The sequence below is a fragment of the Amblyraja radiata genome, chromosome 7, assembly GCF_010909765.2.
Source record: "Amblyraja radiata isolate CabotCenter1 chromosome 7, sAmbRad1.1.pri, whole genome shotgun sequence".
NCBI lineage: Eukaryota > Metazoa > Chordata > Chondrichthyes > Rajiformes > Rajidae > Amblyraja > Amblyraja radiata.
The window spans coordinates 87,111,152-87,133,010 of record NC_045962.1 but is presented as its reverse complement, the minus strand read 5'-3'; the positions used below and the strand labels follow the sequence as shown (position 1 = coordinate 87,133,010).

Below are 21,859 nucleotides of genomic sequence, written 5' to 3'. Positions count from 1 at the left end.
AATAAAGTTTAATCTAATCTAATCTAATCTAATCTAACTAGATAGGGCTCGTAAAGATAGCGGAGTCAGGGTACATGGGGAGAAGGCAGGAACGGGGTACTGATTCTGGATGATCACACATGGCTCAAAGGGCCGAATGGCCTACTCCTGCACCTTTTGTCCATTATTGTTGACCCTTAATTTGTTTGTGACAATGCTTGAATGCTTTTGTTTTTCAAATGAAACAGTTCTTTATTTTAACATTGTAAGAAGTCATATTCTAGATGGATGCAATGTATTCCCGTTATCTTTCATGGGTTTGACAAGTCTTGATACAGATTCCCTTCTAACATCTAACATAAGTGGGGGGGAGTGAGCATTACTCACTCAGCACTGAACATAAGCCAATTATTAACCTACAAACCTGTAAGTGTGGAAGGAAACAGAAGATATTGGGGGGAAACCCACGCCGCTCACGGGGGGGAGAACGTGCAAACTCCGTACAGACAGCACCCGTAGTCGGGATCGAACCCGGGTCCCCGGGCTGTGAGGCAGCAACACTACCCGCTGCGCCACCGTGATCGCCCCTAATCTGGTGAGAGGGGCAGACGTCGTGACGCTGGAGGAGAGGGGCAGACGTCGTGACGTTGGAGGGGCGGGGCAGACGTCGTGATGCTGGAGGGGAGGGGCTGACGTCATGACGCTGGGGAGGGGCAGACGTCGTGACGCTCGAGAGGGGCAGACGTCGTGACGCAGTAGAGGGGCAGACGTCGTGACGCTGGAGGAGAGTGGCAGACGTGACGCAGTAGAGGGGCAGACGACGTGACCCCATGACGCATAAAGGGGCAGACGTCGTGACGCTGGAGGAGAGGGGCAGACGTCGTGACGCTGGGGAGGGGCAGACGTGACGCAGTAGAGGGGCAAACGTCATGACGCAGTCGACCTTAAAGCGGAAAGACATTTACACCGGAGCTTTGGACAGATTTGTTTTGCGGCCCCACGTGATCCGGCGGAGACAGACGAGGGTGAACATCGCAAAATGGTCCCAAGAAGATGGAAGGTGCTGCCCGGGAGCGAGGCCCAACCCCCACCCAGCAGGCAGGTTAAACCTGAGGAGGGCCTGGAGATTAAGGTCAAGGTGGAGGAGGAGGAGGAGGAGGAGGAGGAGGATGAGGGCCTGGAGGAGACCATGGAGATGTATCGTGTCCACAGCACCAACACCAACATCCCACCCCGGACTAAGGTACTCAAGGCCACAGGTATTGTTGCTGCTGGTGCTGGTGCTGACCCAGGCCCAGGCCATGCACAGGGCACTGCTGCCTGAGTTGTGATGAAGAAGGTCAAGGGCCTGTCCCACTGTGGCGACCTAATTTGCGAGTTTGCGCTCGCCACAAACTCGCAGCACGGTCGACACGTGGTCCTAGGAGGTCACTGTAACTATCCTTCATGCTCGAGAGAAGTTCCCGCGTATGGGGGGGGTTGCACGTAAGGTCATCGGGTCAAAGGGAGTGACGTACGGAGCAGCTCAATCCATGTGGAGGACGTGGCAGCTTCCGGCACGTACTGTTACTACACCAAACGCGTACTTTCTCACCCGTTAAAAACGCCGAAATGGTCAATTTTTGCTGTAAATAATTGTGGGAATCGGGGTAACCGTGGGAGACATTGATCCTACTTCAGAATTCCAAAAGTGAGGAGAAATGATGGTAGAGAGAAGCGGCAGCTGAGGGGACAACAACGGCTAAAGTGGTTGCCGAACATTGGCCGTACAGATATCAAGATTGAAAATATTGGCAATTATCGCATTTGCTCACTGCGTTTCAAGTCAAGTCAAGTTTATTCGTCACATATACATAGGAGATGTGCAGTGAAATGAAAAGTGGCAATGCTCGCGCACTTTGTGCAAAAAACAAACAAGCAAACTACAAACAGAATGGAACAGAATCACATATTCTTTTACATATTAAATATTGTGGGCGGAAGGAAAAAGGGAAGAAAAAAAACCTAGTAGAATGGTACAGTAACAGTAAGGCATTATTTGTGTTTTTTCTTGATTCCTTTGGTATCTAAAAATTTTCAGAAGTGATAAATCTGGCTGTAAAATGTTAAAATAGCCCACGGTTCTCAAGTGGGTTTTTACATACAAAAAGAAAACGCCTCTGAAGCTAAATTTATAATTAAAAAAATCGCTAAACCATACGTGGGTTTTGAATTACATTTTACTCAGATGCAAGCCAAGGAATGGCATAATTGTTAGCTGTTAGTTGGACATAATCAACCTCAGCAAATTGACAATATCTTTGAAAGTTGGAATTCAGAAGTAGGATAAATGTCTCTCGCGCTTATCACGATTCCCATAATTATTTACAGCGCAAAAATTGACCATTTCGGCGGTTATTAACAGACCTGCTGCCCGGGAAAAAATGGTAAATGCTTACCTGCAATTCATCACGTGTACTCCAGTTGGCGTTGCGTGGCAACAGTACGGGTCACGGTTCGTGACCTCGACTGCGTGCAACCTCCCGATACTCGCGGTCGAGGAGAATTTTTTAGCATGCTGAAAAATTGGTCGGCGTGGAAAAAATCAATTGGTTTTTTACTCGTAGGTTTAGTCGAAGCAGGTCGGCATGCTATCGTAGGTAATCGAAGGCAAGGGAAGGTAGTCGTAGATAGTGTTAGTATATCACGTTTGCTCGTTCCAATGGCTCGTTTGGTGAGTAAACAGCAGCACGAGATGCGCTGTCATTCCAGGGTGCGGTCATTGCGAGAGTTTTCTGTTAGAGCATCAGACTTGTTTTAGACATGGCTCCAAAGAAAAGGCAGAAGTGCAGGGTTAAGGCACAACCCTCAACACAAACCTGCCATGCAGATGTTGCTGAACCAGGAGGAGGAGTGGCAGGAGTGGCCGGAGGAGATGCCACAGGAGGAGGAAGACCTGGAGGAGGAAGCCCTGGAGGATGAGACCAGGGAGGGAGGCCATATCCCCAACACCGCCCCATCCTTGAATGGCCCATTTAAAGCCAACAATGCAGCCCCTTCTTCCGTGTCTGTGTCAGACACAGCATCAGAAACGGACGCCCCATTGGTGGTGAGGAAGGACTGGAGGAAGGTTTTGCCTTTTACCTTCAGCAGGCAGCAGGAAGGAGAACTGGTGGAATGGTATCGGCAAAACACCATCCTGTACGATAAGGAACATGAAGATTACAGGATGAGGGAGAAGAAGAACAAATTATTCCAGGAAAAGGCGAAGGAATATCCTGACTGCTCCTGTAAGTACCTGCTTATTTGTTAACTTCAGTAGCTGTTAACTTCAGTAGCTCTACCATTCTCTTGTCACCATTTGCAGGCAATTTTCACGGGTTCCTTTAGATTTAAAGTTCATCATTTTTTCCTGCAATACCTCTTCCATTCTCCTGTAGGTAGGCAGGCAATTAGCACAGGATATATTTGTTTCAAAGATCCGACATATTTTATCTTCATAGTTTATCTGAAGAAGTGTCTCGACCCGAAACATTGCCTATTTCCTTCTCTCCATAGACGCTGCCTCACCCGCTGAGTTTCTCCAGCATTTTTGTCTACCTTCGATTTTCCAGCATCTGCAGTTCCTTCTTAAACATAAATAGTTTATCTTCGGTATCTCTTCCATTCTTTTGCAGACTTGTAGGCAGCATTCACAAGTCTAATTTCAGGTAGTCCTTACTGTCTCCTCCCCTTCTCAGCTCTCCCTCTAGCCCTCTGGCTCCTCCTCTTCCTTACTTCTTCCCCCCCCCCCCCCCCCACCCCCACCCTCACATCCAAAGACCCTATAGCGAGCAAGATAGTCCACTCGACGAAAAAGACGTAGTACAGTCATGGGCAGATTCATGGGTAATTTTCGGCCCCATTTCCGTAACCGGCTTCCGTCTCCGCACCAAAGATCCCATAGCGGAGCAAAGATACTAGTGCGGAGACGGAAGCCGGTTATGGAAACATCCTCGTCACAATCAAAGTTCTTTGGTAAAAATCTTCTCCCCATTTTCAGAATTTTAATTTATTAACACAAACTGTTCCCCCGCAACGTTGATTACACTGCGGGTCGGGTCGGGTCGGGTTACTGAAATGGATGAAAAAAATGCCCACGTTCCGCTCCGTTGCGTACTACACGTCAGCCCATTGCATTTAGAAGGAGTGGTCTATCTTGCTCCGCTACAGGATCTTTGGCCTGAAGAACGGTTTCGACCCGAAACGTTGCCTATTTCCTTCGCTCCATAGATGCTGCCTCACCCGCTGATTTTCTCCAGCATTTTTGACTACCTTCACAGCTTATGTTAGTTTGAAGTTGAAATCTTGTCTCCAACAACTCCTACACTAAATATGCGGGAAGGCAGGCAATTAGCACATGTTATATTTGTTTTAAACTCCCTACATTGTTTATCTTCTGTACTTCTTCTATTCTCTTGCTGGCGGGCCGGCAATTAACACTGGGCTTCCATGGCGTTTAAGTGCGTGGTTGTTGATTGTGTGCAGCATCTCATCCATTCTCTTCACAATTCACGCTGGCTTTGTGTTATTTTATACAGATGATCAGCTCTGCCAGTGGATCAAGAACCAGCGGACAATATATGGAAAGCTGACGATCATGGGGACAAAAACTGGGACTGCTGGGAAAAAGTTCACCAAGAGGCAGCAGTGGATTCACGACAAGTGGTCGTTCATGAAACCGCACATCGTGCGAGTGGAGAGGAGGAGGAGCTGCAAGAAGGTGATTTTTATTAAATAGTTTGTCCTGGTGGTTGTCCTTGACACATTGTAAAACAAATTTTATTTCTTCCAATTTCAAAAGTTAAATCCACCGCCCAGTGCGCCCCTTGCAGAGGTGGAAGATCCACTTGAGGTGACATCTATAACCAGGGCCGGCCTTATGCCAATTGGACCAATTGCTCCCAATTGGGCCCCGCGCTAATTTTCCGTATTTCGTACGGGAATGCAACACGAATATGGAAATACGAATTTGCGTTGTTAAATACGTATTTTTTTTAATAAAGAAGATAATTATTACAAGGTGTCACCACTGCACCGGTCATGAGACAAAAACGATTTGTTAACTAGCACTTGTTAACAGCCAGTAGTTAACACTTAGTTATACAACTAGACTAAGTGGGACCCGTTGGGTCCCAGCATCACACGGGAGGGCTGGTCACCAACGCAATATTCCACCTCCACCAATTCCAATACTGCTCGCCAGTGGTGGGGGCTGTCTGTTGCGCTAGTATGGGTGTTGCGGGCTGAAGGTACTGGTTTCCAGAGGGCTAGTATAGACATTGTGGGCCGTATGGATGCTTCGGCAGGAATCCAACTGTTGCAATGATTTTAAAAGCCAAGCCAAGGCAAACAATTGGGCTGCAGCCACCCGACAACCAAAATTAATCTTGTGAACACAAACCTGTCAAGAAGGAGAGGCAAACAATTGGGCCGCAGACACCGGACAACCAAAATTCATTTTGTGAACACAAACCTGTCAAAAAGGGCTGCAGCCACTTTACAGCCGCATCGAGGGGACTCACCGTGAAGTTGACGTGCGTTCAGTGTTATTCGCAGCTCAGTGAGCCGTGACCTTCTCGCTTCCTGGTCTGGCAGAGACTGAGTGAGGCACGACACTTCCTGGTTTTATAGTCCCTACCCCTGCCGCCTGCGGGGGCAGCAGAGAGAATGGGGAATTTTGTAAAAACATTAATATCTCTCATTTTTCATCGACGGAAAAAATCCTCCGCACTCATACGGCGGAGGGGGGCTCTAGGCGCGGTGGCCAAATTTGACGGCCGTAGGTGGCGCCGTTCTCTTGGAAATCGCAGCACAGTCGGCCAAAAGCGGTCAAGATCAGAGATTTAGTAATATAAGATGTGTCATCAATACATCGATCCACAGTCCTCAGTAAATGTAATGGGTTTTGACCAAGTACTAATGTTGCCGAGTTCCTTAGAATAAAATTCACGGGAGTCTCGTGAATTTTATTCAAAGGAACGCGGCGTCATTAATACTTGGTCAAAACTCAATTACATTTACTGAGGAATGTGGATCGATGTATTGATGACACATTGTGAGAATTTCTTAAAACTCAGTCATTGAGGGCTCCGGACCGCAAGCACGGCCTTCTTCCTGCAGGTAAAGTCATTCACCCACGTTGTCTCTCTCTGTCTTTCGCTCCCTCCCTCCATCTCTCTCGCGCGCTCTCTCTCCCGCTCCCCACCTCGTCTCTCTCACTCTCTCTCTCCCTGTCGCCACAGCATTCCCGGAACCATCTGACGTTTTGCGGTGACGGCTGCATCTGCGGTTCCTTTCTGTTTGGGGGGGGGGGGGTGTGGGTAACCCTGGCCCGTGGTGGCTCCTGGTCCGTTTCCTCTGCGGGTGCCACCTGGCCCGCTGAGTTCCTCCAGCACTCTGTGTTTTTTGTTTGGCTCTGGAGTTGAAGGTGGACACGGGGGGGCTGTGGTGGCTCAGCGGGACGGGCAGCGGCTCTGGGAAGTGGGTTGCGTTTCGGGTCGAGACCCGTCTTCAAACAATCACGAGTACTCTCACCGACGAGAGTTCATTTCAGTCTGAAGAAGGGTCTTAGTCTCCAGAGGCGCTGCCTGTCCTGCTGAGTTAAATAAAATTTCTCACGGGGGGGGCTTTTTGCGTCAATCCCCCCCCCCCCCCCTTCCTTCCCAACCTCAGCCTCACGGACCTTAGCGTACCCCTAGTTCCTAAAACCCATTTCCATCGCTGATTGCAATATCTATGTGACTCCACGTTGCAGGTCCTGCATCTTGGAGGCCGAAGGTTAGGTTGTTAGCCAAGAAGATAGACTAGGCTATCCCTCAGTACAGCAACATCAAGAACGATGTTGCTGTACTGAAGGACAGCCAAGTCTATCCCTCATTGCTAGTAGCTGATGGGAAGCGGCTGTAAAGTGGGAAGCGGCTGTAAAAGGACAGCGCTGCTTGGGGGGGGGGTTCCTTTCACAGCGTGTGGGTAGTCTGGCCAGGGGTAAAGTTGCGGGGAGGTCAGGAGCATTGAGAAGGAGGGGGCCGGGGATCATGCCAGCAACCAGCTCAGGAGCGGGTCAGCGGGCGATGGATAACAGGACAGCGGGCGTGGAGCTTACTCCATGTGTCAGTGCGAGTAACCTCAATTTGGTCCCTTGTTCGCGCTGACACAGGAGTAAGCTCCACCCGCCCGCTGTGATGTTATCCATCACCCGCTGACTCGCTCCGCTCTATGATCCTTGCTCTTGAGCTGGTCCCCTCACTGTTCAGACGGAGAGCACTGCCAGCGGTGAGCGGGCCAGCAGAAGGCGCTGAGATGGCGGACGGTTCGGCTGTCCGGTCCTGGCAGCCGCTCATAGCCACACGAGCTACTTCCCTCCCCGGCCACAATGCGGTGGCTCCGCGCCCGGAGCGCCGCAGCAGCGGTGAGTGAGTGGGTTACTGGCATGATCCCCAACCCTCTCCTTCTCAACGCTCCTGCCCTCCCCGCAACTTTCCCCACTCGCTGTGAAAGGAACTCTCCCCCCAATTGGTCCCTTTGAACTAGTATCGCCCCGCCTTACCTCTCTGAGCTGCTCCACCCATACGCTCCTGCCCAGTCCCTCAGGTCAGCTGATCAGCTGCTCCTGGAGGTACCGAGGTCTAAGCGGAAGCTCAGAGGGGATAGAGCCTTCTCTGTTGCTGCTCCGGCACTCTGGAACGCTCTGCCGTTGCACGTCAGACAGGCCCCCTCACTGCCATCTTCAAAGCAAGTGTTAAAACACATTTATACTCCTTGGCTTTTGACCGTGCATGAGACTTTGCTCCTGTTTTTAGTGTTTTTAATATTTCTTTATTTTGAATATCTTTACTTACTCCATCTTTTAACTGTTATTATTGGTGTGTATTAACTTTTTTTGTCAATGATTAGTGAAGTACAGCACTTTGTTGCAACTATGATTGTTTTTAAAGTGCTCTATAAATAAAATTATTATTATTATTATTATTCAATGAGATGACAACTGATTCAACTTGTCCCGGTGTGCTCCCGTTTTTCCCACCATCTCTCCACCTACCGTCACCCTTCACCCCTCACCCATTCAGTCATTCAGAATGAAGGAGATTTGGAAGCCTTGGGCAAATTGAATTGTTACTTTCTTTATTTTTATTTTTTATTTTTACGGAGAGGAGAACAATCTGCGCATGTGTGGTTTAAGATTTTTTTTTAAAGCCGACTGACTGCCTACCCTGAGTATCTACTCACGGCACGTGCCCGCATACGACTCGTTTATAATTATATATTTCTATTTCTATGATTCTACAGACCTTGACTGGGAATCTGGGGGTCACCAACACTGTTCCCAATTGGGCCCCGCGCCTCCTAATGCCGGCCCTGTCTACAACAACCCCCTCCACCAGTCAGCAGCACTATCAGAGGAGGATGGCACATGAAAACCACAGCGAAGCCTCCTCACCAGACGTCACTAACGGAGACGAAGAGGGAGAACGGAATGAGATGATCAGGATTGTAAGTCCCTTGTGTAAAAATGCTGCACATTTTAAGCCACGGGTAAATGGGACTCGTAGGTATGGGGGGACGTGTATGATAATAATAATAATAATAATATATCTTTTATTGTCATTGCACGTCAGTGCAACGAGATTTAGTGTGCAGCTCCACTGATGTACAAGAAAGGTAAATAAATACAATACATAAATAAGCAAGCTGAATTGATTGACGTGACCATCTGAGGGAGACTGTCCAAAGGGGGTGAGTGGGGGGGCACTCATTAGGGCCGGTTCAGAGCCACTATAGCTCTTGGGATAAAACTGTTCCTGAGTCTGGAGGTTCGGGCGTAGAAGGCCTTGTAGTAGTTGAAACAGACCGTGGCAGGGGTGTGATGAGTCCTTATGGATGCTGAGGGCCTTCCTGAGGCACTGCGTGTGGTAGATGCCCTCCAAGGCTGGTAGCTCTGTCCCGATGATCCGCTGCGCTCTGTTGACGACGCGCTGAAGAGCTCTCCTCTCCGCCTCCGTGCAGCTGAGATACCACACAGAGATGCCATACATTAGTATGCTCTCTGTGGTGCAGCGGTAGAACGTTGTCAGCAGCTGTTGGGGCAGACCAGTCTTTTTTAATGTCCTCAGGAAGAACAGTCGTTGCTGAGCCTTCTTGACCAGCGCGACGGTATTTGTGGACCATGTGAGGTCTTCTGAAATGTGAGTGCCCAGAAACTTAAAGCTGGACACTCTCTCCACACTTTCCCCATAAATGGAGATTGGGGCGTATTCTCCAGAATGGGACCTCCTGAAGTCAATAATAAGCTCCTTGGTCTTGGAGGTGTTTAGTGCCAAGTTGTTATTGGCGCACCAGTCCGCCAGGTTCTGCACCTCCGCTCTGTAGTTTGTTTCATCACCGTTGGTGATCAGCCCAATCACTGTTGTGTCGTCTGCAAACTTCACGATGGTGCTGGTGCCGAATGCAGGGACACAGTCGTGAGTGAAGAGGGAGTAGAGCATGGGGCTTAGTACACAACCCTGTGGTGTGCCGGTGCTCAGGGTGATGGTGGAGGACAGGTGCGGGCCCAGTCTCACTGCCTGCGGTCGCTCCGTGAGAAAGTTCAGGATCCAAGCGCATATCGGTGAGCTGAGGCCTAGCTGGTGGAGTTTGGTGGTGAGCTTGGTGGGGATGACCGTATTGAATGCAGAGCTATAGTCAGTGAAGAGCATCCTCACATACGTGCCCTGTCTGTCCAGGTGAGTCAGGACAGTGTGAAGGGCCAGAGAGATGGCATCCTCTGTCGATCTATTTGCCCTGTATGCAAATTGATGGGAGTCCAGTGAGGCAGGGATGCTGGATTTAATATGGGAGAGGACCAGCCTTTCGAAGCACTTCATGGGGATTGGAGTCAGGGCAACAGGCCGGTAGTCGTTGAGGTTGGTGATTTTGGATAATTAAATATAATTGTTGGCCAATTAGCTTTAATAAGGAATTATGGCTTTAATTGGCCGATTAGGAAAAGGGGAGATGCAACGAGACCTGGGTGTCATGGTACACCAGTCATTGAAAGTAGGCAGGTACACAAAAATGCTGGAGAAACTCAGCGGGTGCAGCGGCATCTATGGAGCGAAGGAAATGGGCGACGTTTCGGGCCGAAACCCTTCTTCGGACTACATTGAAAGTAGGCATGCAGGTGCAGCAGGCAGTGAAGAAAGCGAATGGTATGTTAGCATTCATAGCAAAAGGATTTGAGTATAGGAGCAGGGAGGTTCTACTGCAGTTGCACAGGGTCTTGGTGAGACCACACCTGGAGTATTGCGTACAGTTTTGGTCTCCTAATCTGAGGAAAGACATTCTTGCCATAGAGGGAGTACAGAGAAGGTTCACCAGACTGATTCCTGGGATGGCAGGACTTTCATATGAAGAATGACTGGATAGACTCGGCTTGTACTCGCTAGAATTTAGAAGATTGAGGGGGGATCTTATAGAAACGTACAAAATTCTTGAGGGGTTGGACAGGCTAGATTCAGGAAGATTGTTCCCGATGTTGGGGAAGTCCAGAACAAGGGGTCACAGTTTAAGGATAAGGGGGAAATCTTTTAGGACCGAGATGAGAAAAACATTTTTCACACAGAGAGTGGTGAATCTCTGGAATTCTCTGCCACAGAATGTAGTTGAGGCTAGTTCATTGGCTATATTTAAGAGGGAGTTAGATGTGGCCCTTGTGGCTAAAGGGATCAGGGGGTATGGAGAGAAGGCAGGTACGGGATACTGAGTTGGATGATCAGCCATGATCATATTGAATGGCGGTGCAGGCTCAAAGGGCCGACTGGCCTACTCCTGCACCTATTTTCTATGTTTCTACTGATTGTATTGGGAAGGGTGATTATAGGGTGATGGGTTGTATATATGACTAAGATACTGTATAGTATATCAGGGTTTTTTCTTTTCTTTTTCTTTATTTCTCTCTTTTTTGTATGGCTTTGTAAATATTTGATTAGTGTATAAATGTAAATAATTTGGTGTACATATAGCTGCTGGTGTACATATGGTGTACATATAGCTGCTAAATTTGTATAAGATAATTACATGCAGTTGAATAAGGGGTGGGAATTAATTAGCTTTGGCTTCATCCTGCTCCTTTTCGGACACACATGATTTCATTTATTTATAGATATTGTTTATGACACTTTATAGATATTCTTGTTTTGTTTTTTGTATGCTGTTTCACACTTGCTTTTTATTCTTTTATTCTGTTCGAAATAAAGAATTAAATAAAATTAAATTAAAAACATTTTTAGCTTTTCTGTAGTAAAAAGCCAATTGTAATGCATGATGGGATTTGTCATGTACATCAATGATCTGGATGATGGTGTGGTAAATTGGATTAGTAAGTATGCAGATTATACTAAAATAGGTGGGGTTGTGGATAATGAAGTAGATTTTCAAAGTCTACAGAGAGATTTATGCCAGTTGGAAGAGTGGGCTGAAAGATGGCAGATGGAGTTTAATGCTGATAAGTGTGAGGTGCTACATCTTGGCAGGACAAATCAAAATAGGACGTACATGGTAAATGGTAGGGAATTGAAGAATGCAGGTGAACAGAGGGATCTGGGAATAACTGTGCACAGTTCCCTGAAAGTGGAATCTCATGTAGATAGGGTGGTAAAGAAAGCTTTTGGTGTGCTGGCCTTTATAAATCAGAGCATTGAGTATAGAAGTTGGGATGTAATGTTAAAATTGTACAAGGCATTGGTGGGGCCAATTCTGGAGTATGGTGTACAATTTTGGTCGCCCAATTATAGGAAGGATGTCAACAAAATAGAGAGAGTACAGAGGAGATTTACTAGAATGTTGCCTGGGTTTCAGCAACTAAGTTACAGAGAAAGGTTGAATAAGTTAGGTCTTTATTCTTTGGAGCGCAGAAGGTTAAGGGGGGACTTGATGGAGGTCTTTAAAATGATGAGAGGGATAGACAGAGTTGACGTGGATAAGCTTTTTCCACTGAGAGTAGGGAAGATTCAAACAAGGGGACATGATTTGAGAATTAAGGGACAGAAGTTTAGGGGTAACATGAGGGGGAACGTCTTTACTCAGAGAGTGGTGGCTGTGTGGAATGAACTTCCAGTGAAGGTGGTGGAGGCAGGTTCGTTTTTATCATTTAAAAATAAATTGGATAGTTATATGGACGGGAAAGGAATGGAGGGTTATGGTCTGAGCGCAGGTATATGGGACTAGGGGAGAATACGTGTTCGGCACGGACTAGAAGGGTCGAGATGGCCTGTTTCCATGCTGTAATTGTTATATGGTTATATTTGAAAACAAAATCATCATGACAAGGTTTTTTTTCTTACGTAAGTTGAATAGTTTGAATATTGGAGGAACAGCACCTCATATTCCGCTTGGGGAGTCTGCATCCTGCGGGCATGAACATTGAATTCTCCCAATTTTGTTAGTCCTTGCTGTCTCCTCCCATCCCTCAGGCCTCGGGCTCCTCCTCCTCCTTTTTCCTTTCTTCTCCCCGCCCCCCCCCCCCCCCACCCCCCATCAGTCTGAAGAAGGGTTTCGGCCTGAAACGTTGCCTATTTCCTTTGCTCCCTAGATGGTGCTGCACCCGCTGAGTTTCTCCAGTACTTTTGTCTACCTTTGAATAGTTCACAGCTCTCTTACAAGTTTTTTTTAATGTAAGTTGAAGAGGTTAATCAGATAAGAAAGGGGTCCAGAGGATGCCATTTGGGATGACTGGCTTTTGGCAAAGAGTGAAAAACAACTCCATATTTGGAGGTGGCTGAACGTATATTAACTCGAGTTTTCTGGTATTTCTTTGTGTGTGTGCTGCTGGAGATTTGGAGGTAAAACTGTTGCCTCTGGGTCTCTAGGTCCACACCCGTCAGACGTCAAATTAAAGATTTGTATGGTCTTAAGAATTTGTACTTAAGTCTATCTTTTTAAGTGAACTTTTCCATTCTCATTCATCAACGCATCCATCCATTCATCCATCCATTCATCCGTCCATCCATCATTGTACCTTTGACATGGTCATTCATGTTTCAGCTCATTGAACAGGCAAAAGATGCAACCAGAGCATTTCATGAAGACCCCAAGCCCAAATCACCGCAGGAGGAGTATGTGAAGAGCTTGACCAGATTCATTGGCTCTCTGATCAATTGTGCACCGAATAATCGCATGCTGACATTCACCAGAGGCCTTCTAAACTATGTGTTGGATTTCTGCGAACAGGTTAATATGTCATTGCATTTGTCTGTCATTCTGCAATATTTGTCCTTAAAATTAATTTCCTAGATGAAATAATCACGATGATTCCATGTGTGTTGTAGTCTGAGCAGCCGATGCCACAAGTGCGACGTCAACAGATGCCACCACGGCAGATGTTTCCCATGGAGCAGCCATCTCAATATTATGAACAGGTATAAAACGTATAATAAACGCCTTGATGGTTGCAATTCTTTGAGACAGAACTCCTCAGTGAGAAATGTTATTTGAGTTCCACTTATATATGATTCTGTGTTTCAAAAGCAGTCACTGATGGGACATCCACCACACATGCGAATGGGGGCACAACCACATCTGCAGGCTGACCAGGTATACAATTAAAAAAATTAAATTGTGAGACAATAGACAATAGGTGCAGGAGGAGGCCATTCGGCCCTTCGAGCCAGCACTGCCATTCAATGTGATCGTGGCTGATCATCCCCAACCAGTACCCCGTTCCTGCCTTTCCCCCATATCCCCTGACTCCGTTATCTTTAAGAGCCCTATCTAGCTCTCTCTTGAAAGCATCCAGACAACCTGCCTCCACCGCCCTCTGAGGCAGAGAATTCCACAGACTCACAACTCTCTGTGAGAAAAAGTGTTTCCTCGTCTCCGTTCTAAATGGCTTACCCCTTATTCTTAAACTGTGGCCCCTGGTTCTGGACTCCCCCAACATCGGGAACATATTTCCTGCCTCTAGCGTGTCCAAGGCCTTAACAATCTTATATGTTTCAATGAGATACCCTCTCATCCTTCTAAATTCCAGAGTATACAAGCCCAACCGCTCCATTCACTCAGCATATGACAGTCCTGCCATCCCGGGAATTAACCTGGTGAACCTACGCTGCACTCCCTCAATAGCAAGAATGTCCTTTGATTATTTGTCAATCACAGCTTGTTAAGATGATTAAATTCACCCTCCTATTCGTCATGTTTATGTGTTTCAAAAATAGTCCATGATCTGACCGCAAAGACATAAAACATAAAACAGTTTTAATTCAGAATCTATGTCAATCGCAGCTTTTGAGAGGAAAATGATGAGAGGGATAGACAGAGTTGACGAGGATAAGCTTTTCCCACTGAGAGTAGGGAAGATTCAAACAAGGGGACATGACTTGAGAATTAAGGGACCGAAGTTTAGGGGTAACATGAGGGGGAACTTCTTTACTCAGAGAGTGGTAGCTGTGTGGAATGAGCTTCCAGTGGAAGTGGTGGAGGCAGGAAGGTTCGATTTTATCATTTAAAAATAAATTGGATAGGTATATGGACGGGAAAGGAATGGAGGGTTATGGTCTGAGCGCAGGTAGATGGGACTAGGTGAGAGTAAGTGTTCGGCACGGACTAGAAGGGCCGAGGTGGCCTGTTTCCGTGCTGTAATTGTTATATGGTTATATAGTTTAGAGCCTTTATTGTTTTTGCATTTCAATTGACCTTGGTTTTTTTTTTCCAGAGACGGTTATCTATGACATCACCACAGACATACGCTAACCTGCATCCGGCAGGTTCACTAACATCTAATAATGTAGACTATACGCCACAGGAACAACACAGACTGGCACCACCACCACGAGGGGATTACAGCAGGGACCAGGGGCATCATTGATTCTCTCTTCAATGTTGACGCTTCTCTTCATGTGGAACGTTTGTTAACGTTATTTGTTTGCCGTTGTATAGATTTATTTTGAACTTCTAAGGTTTATTAAAATATCTTTATAAAAATGCTGCTATCAAAAAATGCTTCCCTATGATAATGTTGTGCCTTCCATTCGCAATAAAGGATATTAATGTTTTTTAAAACTCGAAATGATGTCTGATAACCATGTTATTTATAGTAGTCCCTCATGTCATCACTTAGATCTCATATTTCATTTCTCATATATCTAGATAATTTAAACGCAGACCAGATCAAGGCAGGAATGCACTGTATTTACAGTTTTACTTCTCACCATTATTTTTATGAGTGAAAGCAGACACAAACACTTCAAATGCTCTGCTTTTAAACTAGATATTTATTATACGTCTCAATAAATCTGACAATAAAACAATCAGCACGCTGAATTTAAAACATAGGCAACTCTTTCTCCCCAGCTAGGCTCTGCTGTGGGGTTCCCCTCATCTCCCCTCCTCCCCTCCCCTCCCCTCCTCCCTCCCCTCCTCCCTCCCCTCTCCTCTCCTCCCCTCCCCTCTCCTCTCCTCCCCTCTCCTCTCCCCTCTTCTCCTCCCCTCCCCTCTTCTCCCCTCCCCTCCCTTCCCCTCCCCTCTTCTCCTCCCCTCTTCTCCTCCCCTCCCCTCTCCCCTCCCCTCTTCTCCTCCCCTCCCCTCCCCCCCCCCTTCCCCTCCTCTCCTCTCCCCCCCCCCCCCCCCCCCCCCCCGCTCCCCTCCCCTCTACTCCCCTCCTCTCCGTTCCGCTCCCCTCCTCTCTCTCCTCTCCTCTCCTCTCCTCCCCTCTACCCTCCTCTCCTCCCCTCTCCTATAATCCCCTCCCCTCTACTCCCCTCACCCATCCTCTCCTCTCCTCTGCACCTCTCCTCTCCTCTCCTCTCCCCTCCTCCCCTCCCCTCCTCTCCCCTCCTCTCCTCTCCTCTCCTCTCCTCTCCTCTCCTCTCCTCCCCTCCCCTCTCCTCTCCTCTCCTCCCCTCTCCTCTCCTCTCCTCACCTCCCCTTCCCTCTCCTCCCCTCTCCACTCCTCCACTCTCCTCTCATCCCCTCTCCTCTCCTCTCCTCTCCTCCCCTCTCCCCTCCTCCACTCTCCTCTCCTCCCCTCCCCTCTTCTCCTCTCCTCCCTCCCCTCTTCTCCTCTCCTCCCTCCCCTCCCCTCCCCTCCCCTCTCCTCGCCTCTCCTCCCCTCTCCTCTCCTCTCCCCTCCCCTCCCCTCCCCTCCCCTCCAAAGCGCTGACCCAGCACCAGCGGCCGCTCCACATTTAGCGGTGGGACCCGCGGGATTGCCCCGGGCGTCTCTATATAAGGTCGGGCAGACGGGGCATCTTCTCCCGCCGGGGACCGGGACCCGCTTCAGCTGCTGCTTCAGCTCGCCAGGAATGTGTGTGCCCCCACAACCCCTCTCTCACCCCCGGGGGAGCTGCGTTATATAGCCGCCTGTCCCGTCCCGTCCCAGCCCACTCTCCATCCAAGGCGAGGAGCCCGTGGGTCTCCAGTCCCCGACAGAAGCCAGCGTTACCCTCAGGGTGAGTAACCTCCCATCTCCTCCATCCCCCACCCCCCAGGGGCTAGTAGGAACAGACCCTTCGGCCCCACCGGCCCAACCTGACCAGGGTGCAGACACAATGTGGGGTGAGGTGAGAAAAAACATTTTCACCCAGAGAGTTGAGAATTTGTGGAATTCCCTGCCACAGAGGGCAGTGGAGGCCAAGTCACTGGATGGATTTAAGAGAGAGTTAGATAGAGCTCTAGGGGCTAGTGGAGTCAAGGGATATGGGGAGAAGGCAGGCACGGGTTATTGATAGGGGACGATCAGCCATGATCACAATGAATGGCGGTGCTGGCTCGAAGGGCCGAATGGCCTCACCCTGCACCTATTTTCTATGTTTCTTTATTTCTAGTGTGCTGGAGTAACTCAGTGGGTCAGGCAGCATCTGTGGAGAACATGGATAGGTGACGTTTCACAGAGTGCTGGAGTAACTCAGCGGGTCAGGCAGCATCTCTGGAGAACATGGATAGGTGACATTTCACAGAGTGCTGGAGTAACTCAGCGGGACAGGCAGCATCTGTGGAGAGAAGGAGTGGGTGACGTTTCGGGTCGAGACCCTTCAGATGCCAGGACTAGAGGGTGTGAGCTACAGGGAGAGGTTGAGCAGGCTGGGTCTCTATTCCTTGGAGCGCAGGAGGATGAGGGGTGATCTTATAGAGGTGTATAAAATCATGAGAGGAATAGATCGGGTAGATGCACAGAGTCTCTTGCCCAGAGTAGGGGAATCGAGGACCAGAGGACATAGGTTCAAGGTGAAGGGGAAAAGATTTAATAGGCATCCGAGGGGTAACATTTCCACACAGAGGGTGGTGGGTGTATGGAACGAGCTGCCAGAGGAGGCAGTTGAGGCTGGGACTATCCCAATGTTTAAGAAACAGACAGGTACATGGATAGGACAGGTTTGGAGGAATATGGACCAAACGCAGGCAGGTGGGACTAGTGTAGATGGGGCATGTTGGCCGGTGTGGGCAAGTTGGGCCGAAGGGCCTGTTTCCACACTGTATCACTCTATGACACTATGTCCCACCTGCCCGCGGTTGGTCCGTATCCTTCCAACCCTTGTAGAAATTAGGAATTGCAGATGCCAGTTTAATCCATTCTAGGAGAAGAATTAGGCCATTCGGCCCATCAAGTCTACTCCGCCATTCAATCATGGCTGATCTATCTCTCCCTCTCAACCCCATTCTCCTGCCTTCTCCCCATAACCCCTGACACCCGTACTTATCAAGATGGACACAGAAAGTTATGATAAGATATTGAGTGTGTGAAAGAGTGATCAAAAAGAGACCCTTAGACACCTTAGTTCATGGTAAATGGTAGGGAATTGAAGAATGCAGTTGAACAGAGGGATCTGGGAATAACCGTGCACAGTTCCCTGAAGGTGGAATCTCATATAGATAGGGTGGTAAAAAAAGCTTTTGGTATGCTAGCCTTTATAAATCAGAGCATTGAGTATAGAAGCTGGGATGTAATGTTAAAATTGTACAAGGCATTGGTGAGGCCAAATGTGGAGTATGGTGTACAATTTTGGTCGCCCAATTATAGGAAGGATGTCAACAAAATAGAGAGAGTACAGAGGAGATTTACTAGAATGTTGCCTGGGTTTCAACAACTAAGTTACAGAGAAAGGTTGAATAAGTTAGGTCTTTATTCTTTGGAGTGCAGAAGGTTAAGGGGGGACTTGATAGAGGTCTTTAAAATGATGAGAGGGATAGACAGAGTTGACGTGGATAAGCTTTTCCCACTGAGAGTAGGGAAGTTTCAAACAAGGGGACATGATTTGAGAATTAAGGGACAGAAGTTTAGGGGTAACATGAGGGGGAACTTCTTTACTCAGAGAGTGATAGCGGTGTGGAATGAGCTTCCAGTGGAAGTGGTGGAGGCAGGTTCGTTGGTATCATTTAAAAATAAATTGGATAGGCATATGGATGAGAAGGGAATGGAGGGTTATGGTCTGAGTGCAGGCAGGTGGGACTAAGGGAAAATAATTGTTCGGCGCGGACTTGTAGGGCCGAGATGGCCTGTTTCCGTGCTGTAATTGTTATATGGTTATATGGTTAAAAAGAGAAAAAGAAAACAAGATATATTAAAAGTAAAAAAACGAGATAAAAGGGATATACCAACTTTGTATTTGTACTCACCCCTCACCAGGTCCTGAAACCATTTATTTTCAGAATTCTGTTGCACCTTATACTTGTAGTAAGTCGATAAATGCAGACCAAGTCTTTTGGAAATAGTCTGGTTTGCCTGCTGGAAGGAATCTCATATCTTCCAGGTGTAGCATTTGGGACATGTTTGAAATCCACATATTTATTGTTGGTGTTGGGGCGTTTTTCCAGAATTTAAGTATGAGTTTTTTTCCCGTTATTAAACCGTAATTAAGTGCGTCGCCAAGTTAAACGTAATCTCTGCCTCGCACGTGATTTATCTCGCTGGCAAGCAGCCGACATAATCACACGCCGACTCACGTCCCGGGGTCATTCCCTCTTCCCCCCCTCTCCCGTCCGGCAAAAACCACCAGATAAGGGGCGGTCACGGTGGCGCAGCGGGTAGAGCTGCTGCCTCACAGCGCCAGGGACCCGGGTTCCATCCTGACTACGGGTGCTGTCTGTGTGGAGTTTGCACTTTCTCCCCGTGACCTGCGTGGGTTTTCTCCAGTTTCCTCCCACACTCCAAAGACGTGCAGGTTGGTAGGTTAATCAGCTTGGTATAAATGTAAATTGTCCCACAGTGTGTGTGTGTGTGTGTGTGTGTGTGTGTGTGTGTGTGTGTGTGTGTGTGTGTGTGTGTGTGTGTGTGTGTGTGTGTGTGTGTGTGTGTGTGTGTGTGTGTGTGTGTGTGTAGGATAGTGTGTAGGATAGTGTTAGGGACGACAGATGGCACAATGGGCTAAGTGTTCGGCTGGCAACCGGAAGGTAGCCGGTTCGAATCCCGCTTGGAGTGCATACTGTCGTGTGTGTCCTTGGGCAAGACACTTCACCCACCTTTGCCTGTGTGTGTGGATGTAATTATGTGAAGCACTTTGGGGTCAATGCAAGTTGACTAAAAATGTGCTATATAAATAAAGAAATTAAATTAGTGTGCGGGGATCGCTGGTCACTCTGTATCTCTAAACTAAACTAAAAAAAGACTCAGATACAACTTCTTCCCCTCTGAACAAGTAGAGAGCGGTCCTGACCTCCCATCCACCTCATTGGTGACCCTCGGACTATCCTTGACCGGACTTTGCTGGCTTTACCTTGCACTAAACGTTATTCCCTTTATCCTGTATCTGTACACTGTGGACGGCTCGATTGTAATCATGTATTGTCTTTCCGCTGACTGGTTAGCGCGCAACAGAAGCTTTTCACTGTACCTCGGTACACGGGACAGTAATAAACTTACACCAATATATCACCAACTGTATACATCCTTGCTTCCAATCTTTAGTTTAGAGATACAGCGTGGAAACAGGCCCTTTGGCCCACTGGGTCCGTGCCGACCAGCGATCCCCGTACACTAACACTGTCCTACACACACACTAGGGGACAATTTTACATTTACACCGAAGCCAATTAACCTACAAACCCTGCACGTCTTTGGAGTGCGGGAGGAAACCGGAGCACCCGGAGAAAACCCACGCAGGTCACGGGGAGAACGTGCAAACTCCGGCCCATAATGTCTGTGCCAAACATGATGCCAAGACCATAGATAGGCAGAGAGTGCTGGAGTAACTCAGCGGGTCAGGCAGCATCTGTGGAGAACATGGATAGGTGACGTTTCACAGAGTGCTGGAGTAACTCAGCGGGTCAGGCAGCATCTATGGAGTGAAGGAAATAGGCAACGTTTCGGGCCGAAACCCGTCCGGGTTTCGGCCCGAAACGTTGCCTATTTCCAAAAGAGTTTTGGCCCGATACGATGCTGGTTCATTATGATGATAGACACAAAATGCTGGAGTAACTCAGCGGGTCAGGCAGCATCTGTGGAGAACATGGATAGGTGAAATTTCTGGTCAGGAATCATCTTTGTCAAGACCATCACACACAGAGCTGGTGAAGATGTCAGCAAGGAAGTGTTGGGCCGAAAGGGCCTGTTTCAATGCTCATGAACATAGTACATAGGACAGTGCAGCAGAAGAACAGGCCCTTCGGCCCATAATGTCGGTGCTGGACATGATGCTAAGAACAATTCCTATCTGCAACATAGAACTAGTGTGAACAGCAGATCGATGGTCGGAGTGGACTCGATGGGCTGAAGGGTCTGTTTCCACGCTGTATCTTTCAATTCAATCTAAAAAAAAATGTATCTGCCAATAGACAATAGGTACAGGAAAGGGCCATTCGGCCCTTCCAGGGCCTTCCCCCTATCCTCCTCTCTCCCCCTTCCCCTCACCCCCCTCTCCCTCTCTCCCTCTTTCCCCCTCCCCCTCTCTCTCTCCTCTTCTCTACGCCTTCCCTCTCCCCCCTCTCTCTCCCTCTCTGCCCCCTCTCTCCCCCCATCTCTCCATTGACTGATCCCCCTCTCCCCTGTGCCTCTTCATGTCTGACCCCTCTCTCCGTGTGTGTCCCTCTCTCTGTCTCTCCGTTAACTGACCCGTGTCCCCCCCATGTGTCTCTCCCGGGGACAGATGTCCAAGACGGCGGCAGCTCCGGCCAAGAAGCCGGCCCCTCCCCCACCCGGCTGCACCATCGACATCAACGACCTCAAGGTTCAAGATGCTGCCATCAAGATCCAGTCCTCGTACCGCGGACACAGGTAGGGACCTCACCCCATCCCACCCCCCCCCTACACCCCCACTCCACTCCACCCCCCTACACACCCATCCCCCCCCCGACACCCCCACCCTCACTCCACCCTCTACATCCCCCCCGACACCCCACCCCCACTCCACCCCCACCCCCACTCCAAACCCCCCCCCCCCCCCCTACACCCCCATATCCCCTGACTCCGCTATCTTTAAGAGCCCTATCTAACTCTCTCTTGAAAGCATCCAGAGAACCGGCCTCCACCGCCCTCTGAGGCAGAGAATTCCACAGACTCACAACTCTCTGTGAGAAAAAATGTTTCCTCGTCTCCGTTCTAAATGGCCGACCCCTTATTCTTAAACTGTGGCCCCTGGTTCTGGACTCCCCCAACATCGGGAACATGTTTCCTGCCTCTAGCGTGCCCAAACCCTTAACAATCTTATATGTTTCAATAAGATGCCCTCTCATCCTTCTAAACTCCAGAGTGTACAAGCCCAGCTGCTCCATTCTCTCAGCATATGACAGTCCCGCCATCCCGGGAATTAACCTGGTGAACCTACGCTGGGCTCCCTCAATAGCAAGAATGTCCTTCCTCAATTTAGGGGACCAAAACTGCACACAATACTCCAGGTGTGGTCTCACTAGGGCCCTGTACAACTGCAGAAGGACATATTTGCAGGCTTATAAGAGA

At 48.5% G+C, this 21,859-nt stretch overlaps 3 protein-coding genes across 7 annotated transcripts in view; 2 read left to right on the top strand and 1 right to left on the bottom strand.

Annotated features, from left to right (window-relative positions):
• Nucleotides 1-931: 931 nt before the first annotated feature.
• LOC116975622 lies at nucleotides 932-14,971 on the top strand. 5 transcript variants are annotated; one of them, XM_033024943.1, is made up of 9 exons: nucleotides 932-1,222; nucleotides 2,864-3,248; nucleotides 4,539-4,720; nucleotides 4,793-4,894; nucleotides 8,317-8,490; nucleotides 13,018-13,203; nucleotides 13,302-13,391; nucleotides 13,501-13,566; nucleotides 14,687-14,971. In XM_033024943.1, exons 1-9 carry the CDS (start codon nucleotides 1,019-1,021, stop codon nucleotides 14,837-14,839), a joined length of 1,542 nt encoding a protein of 513 aa, XP_032880834.1. In that variant the 5' UTR covers nucleotides 932-1,018; the 3' UTR covers nucleotides 14,840-14,971. The 5 variants fall into 5 exon arrangements, with proteins under 5 accessions (XP_032880834.1, XP_032880832.1, XP_032880831.1 ...); XM_033024941.1 differs by having other exon boundaries at nucleotides 2,849-3,248; XM_033024940.1 differs by having other exon boundaries at nucleotides 2,780-3,248; nucleotides 13,504-13,566.
• Nucleotides 14,972-16,269: 1,298 nt separating this feature from the next.
• Nucleotides 16,270-21,859, top strand: part of LOC116975621 (SPEG neighbor protein-like) — an 8,546-nt gene continuing 2,956 nt past the window's right edge. The window contains 2 exon segments of the mRNA XM_033024938.1: nucleotides 16,270-16,421; nucleotides 21,051-21,178. Of these exon segments, the coding sequence (XP_032880829.1) occupies nucleotides 21,051-21,178 (128 nt within the window). The 5' untranslated portion in view covers nucleotides 16,270-16,421.
• plcd4 (phospholipase C delta 4) overlaps nucleotides 20,820-21,859 on the bottom strand; it is a 37,470-nt gene continuing 36,430 nt past the window's right edge. The window contains exon 18 of the transcript XR_004412679.1: nucleotides 20,820-20,862. The gene's annotated coding sequence lies outside the window, so the exon portion shown is untranslated. The remainder of the gene's footprint in view (nucleotides 20,863-21,859) is intronic.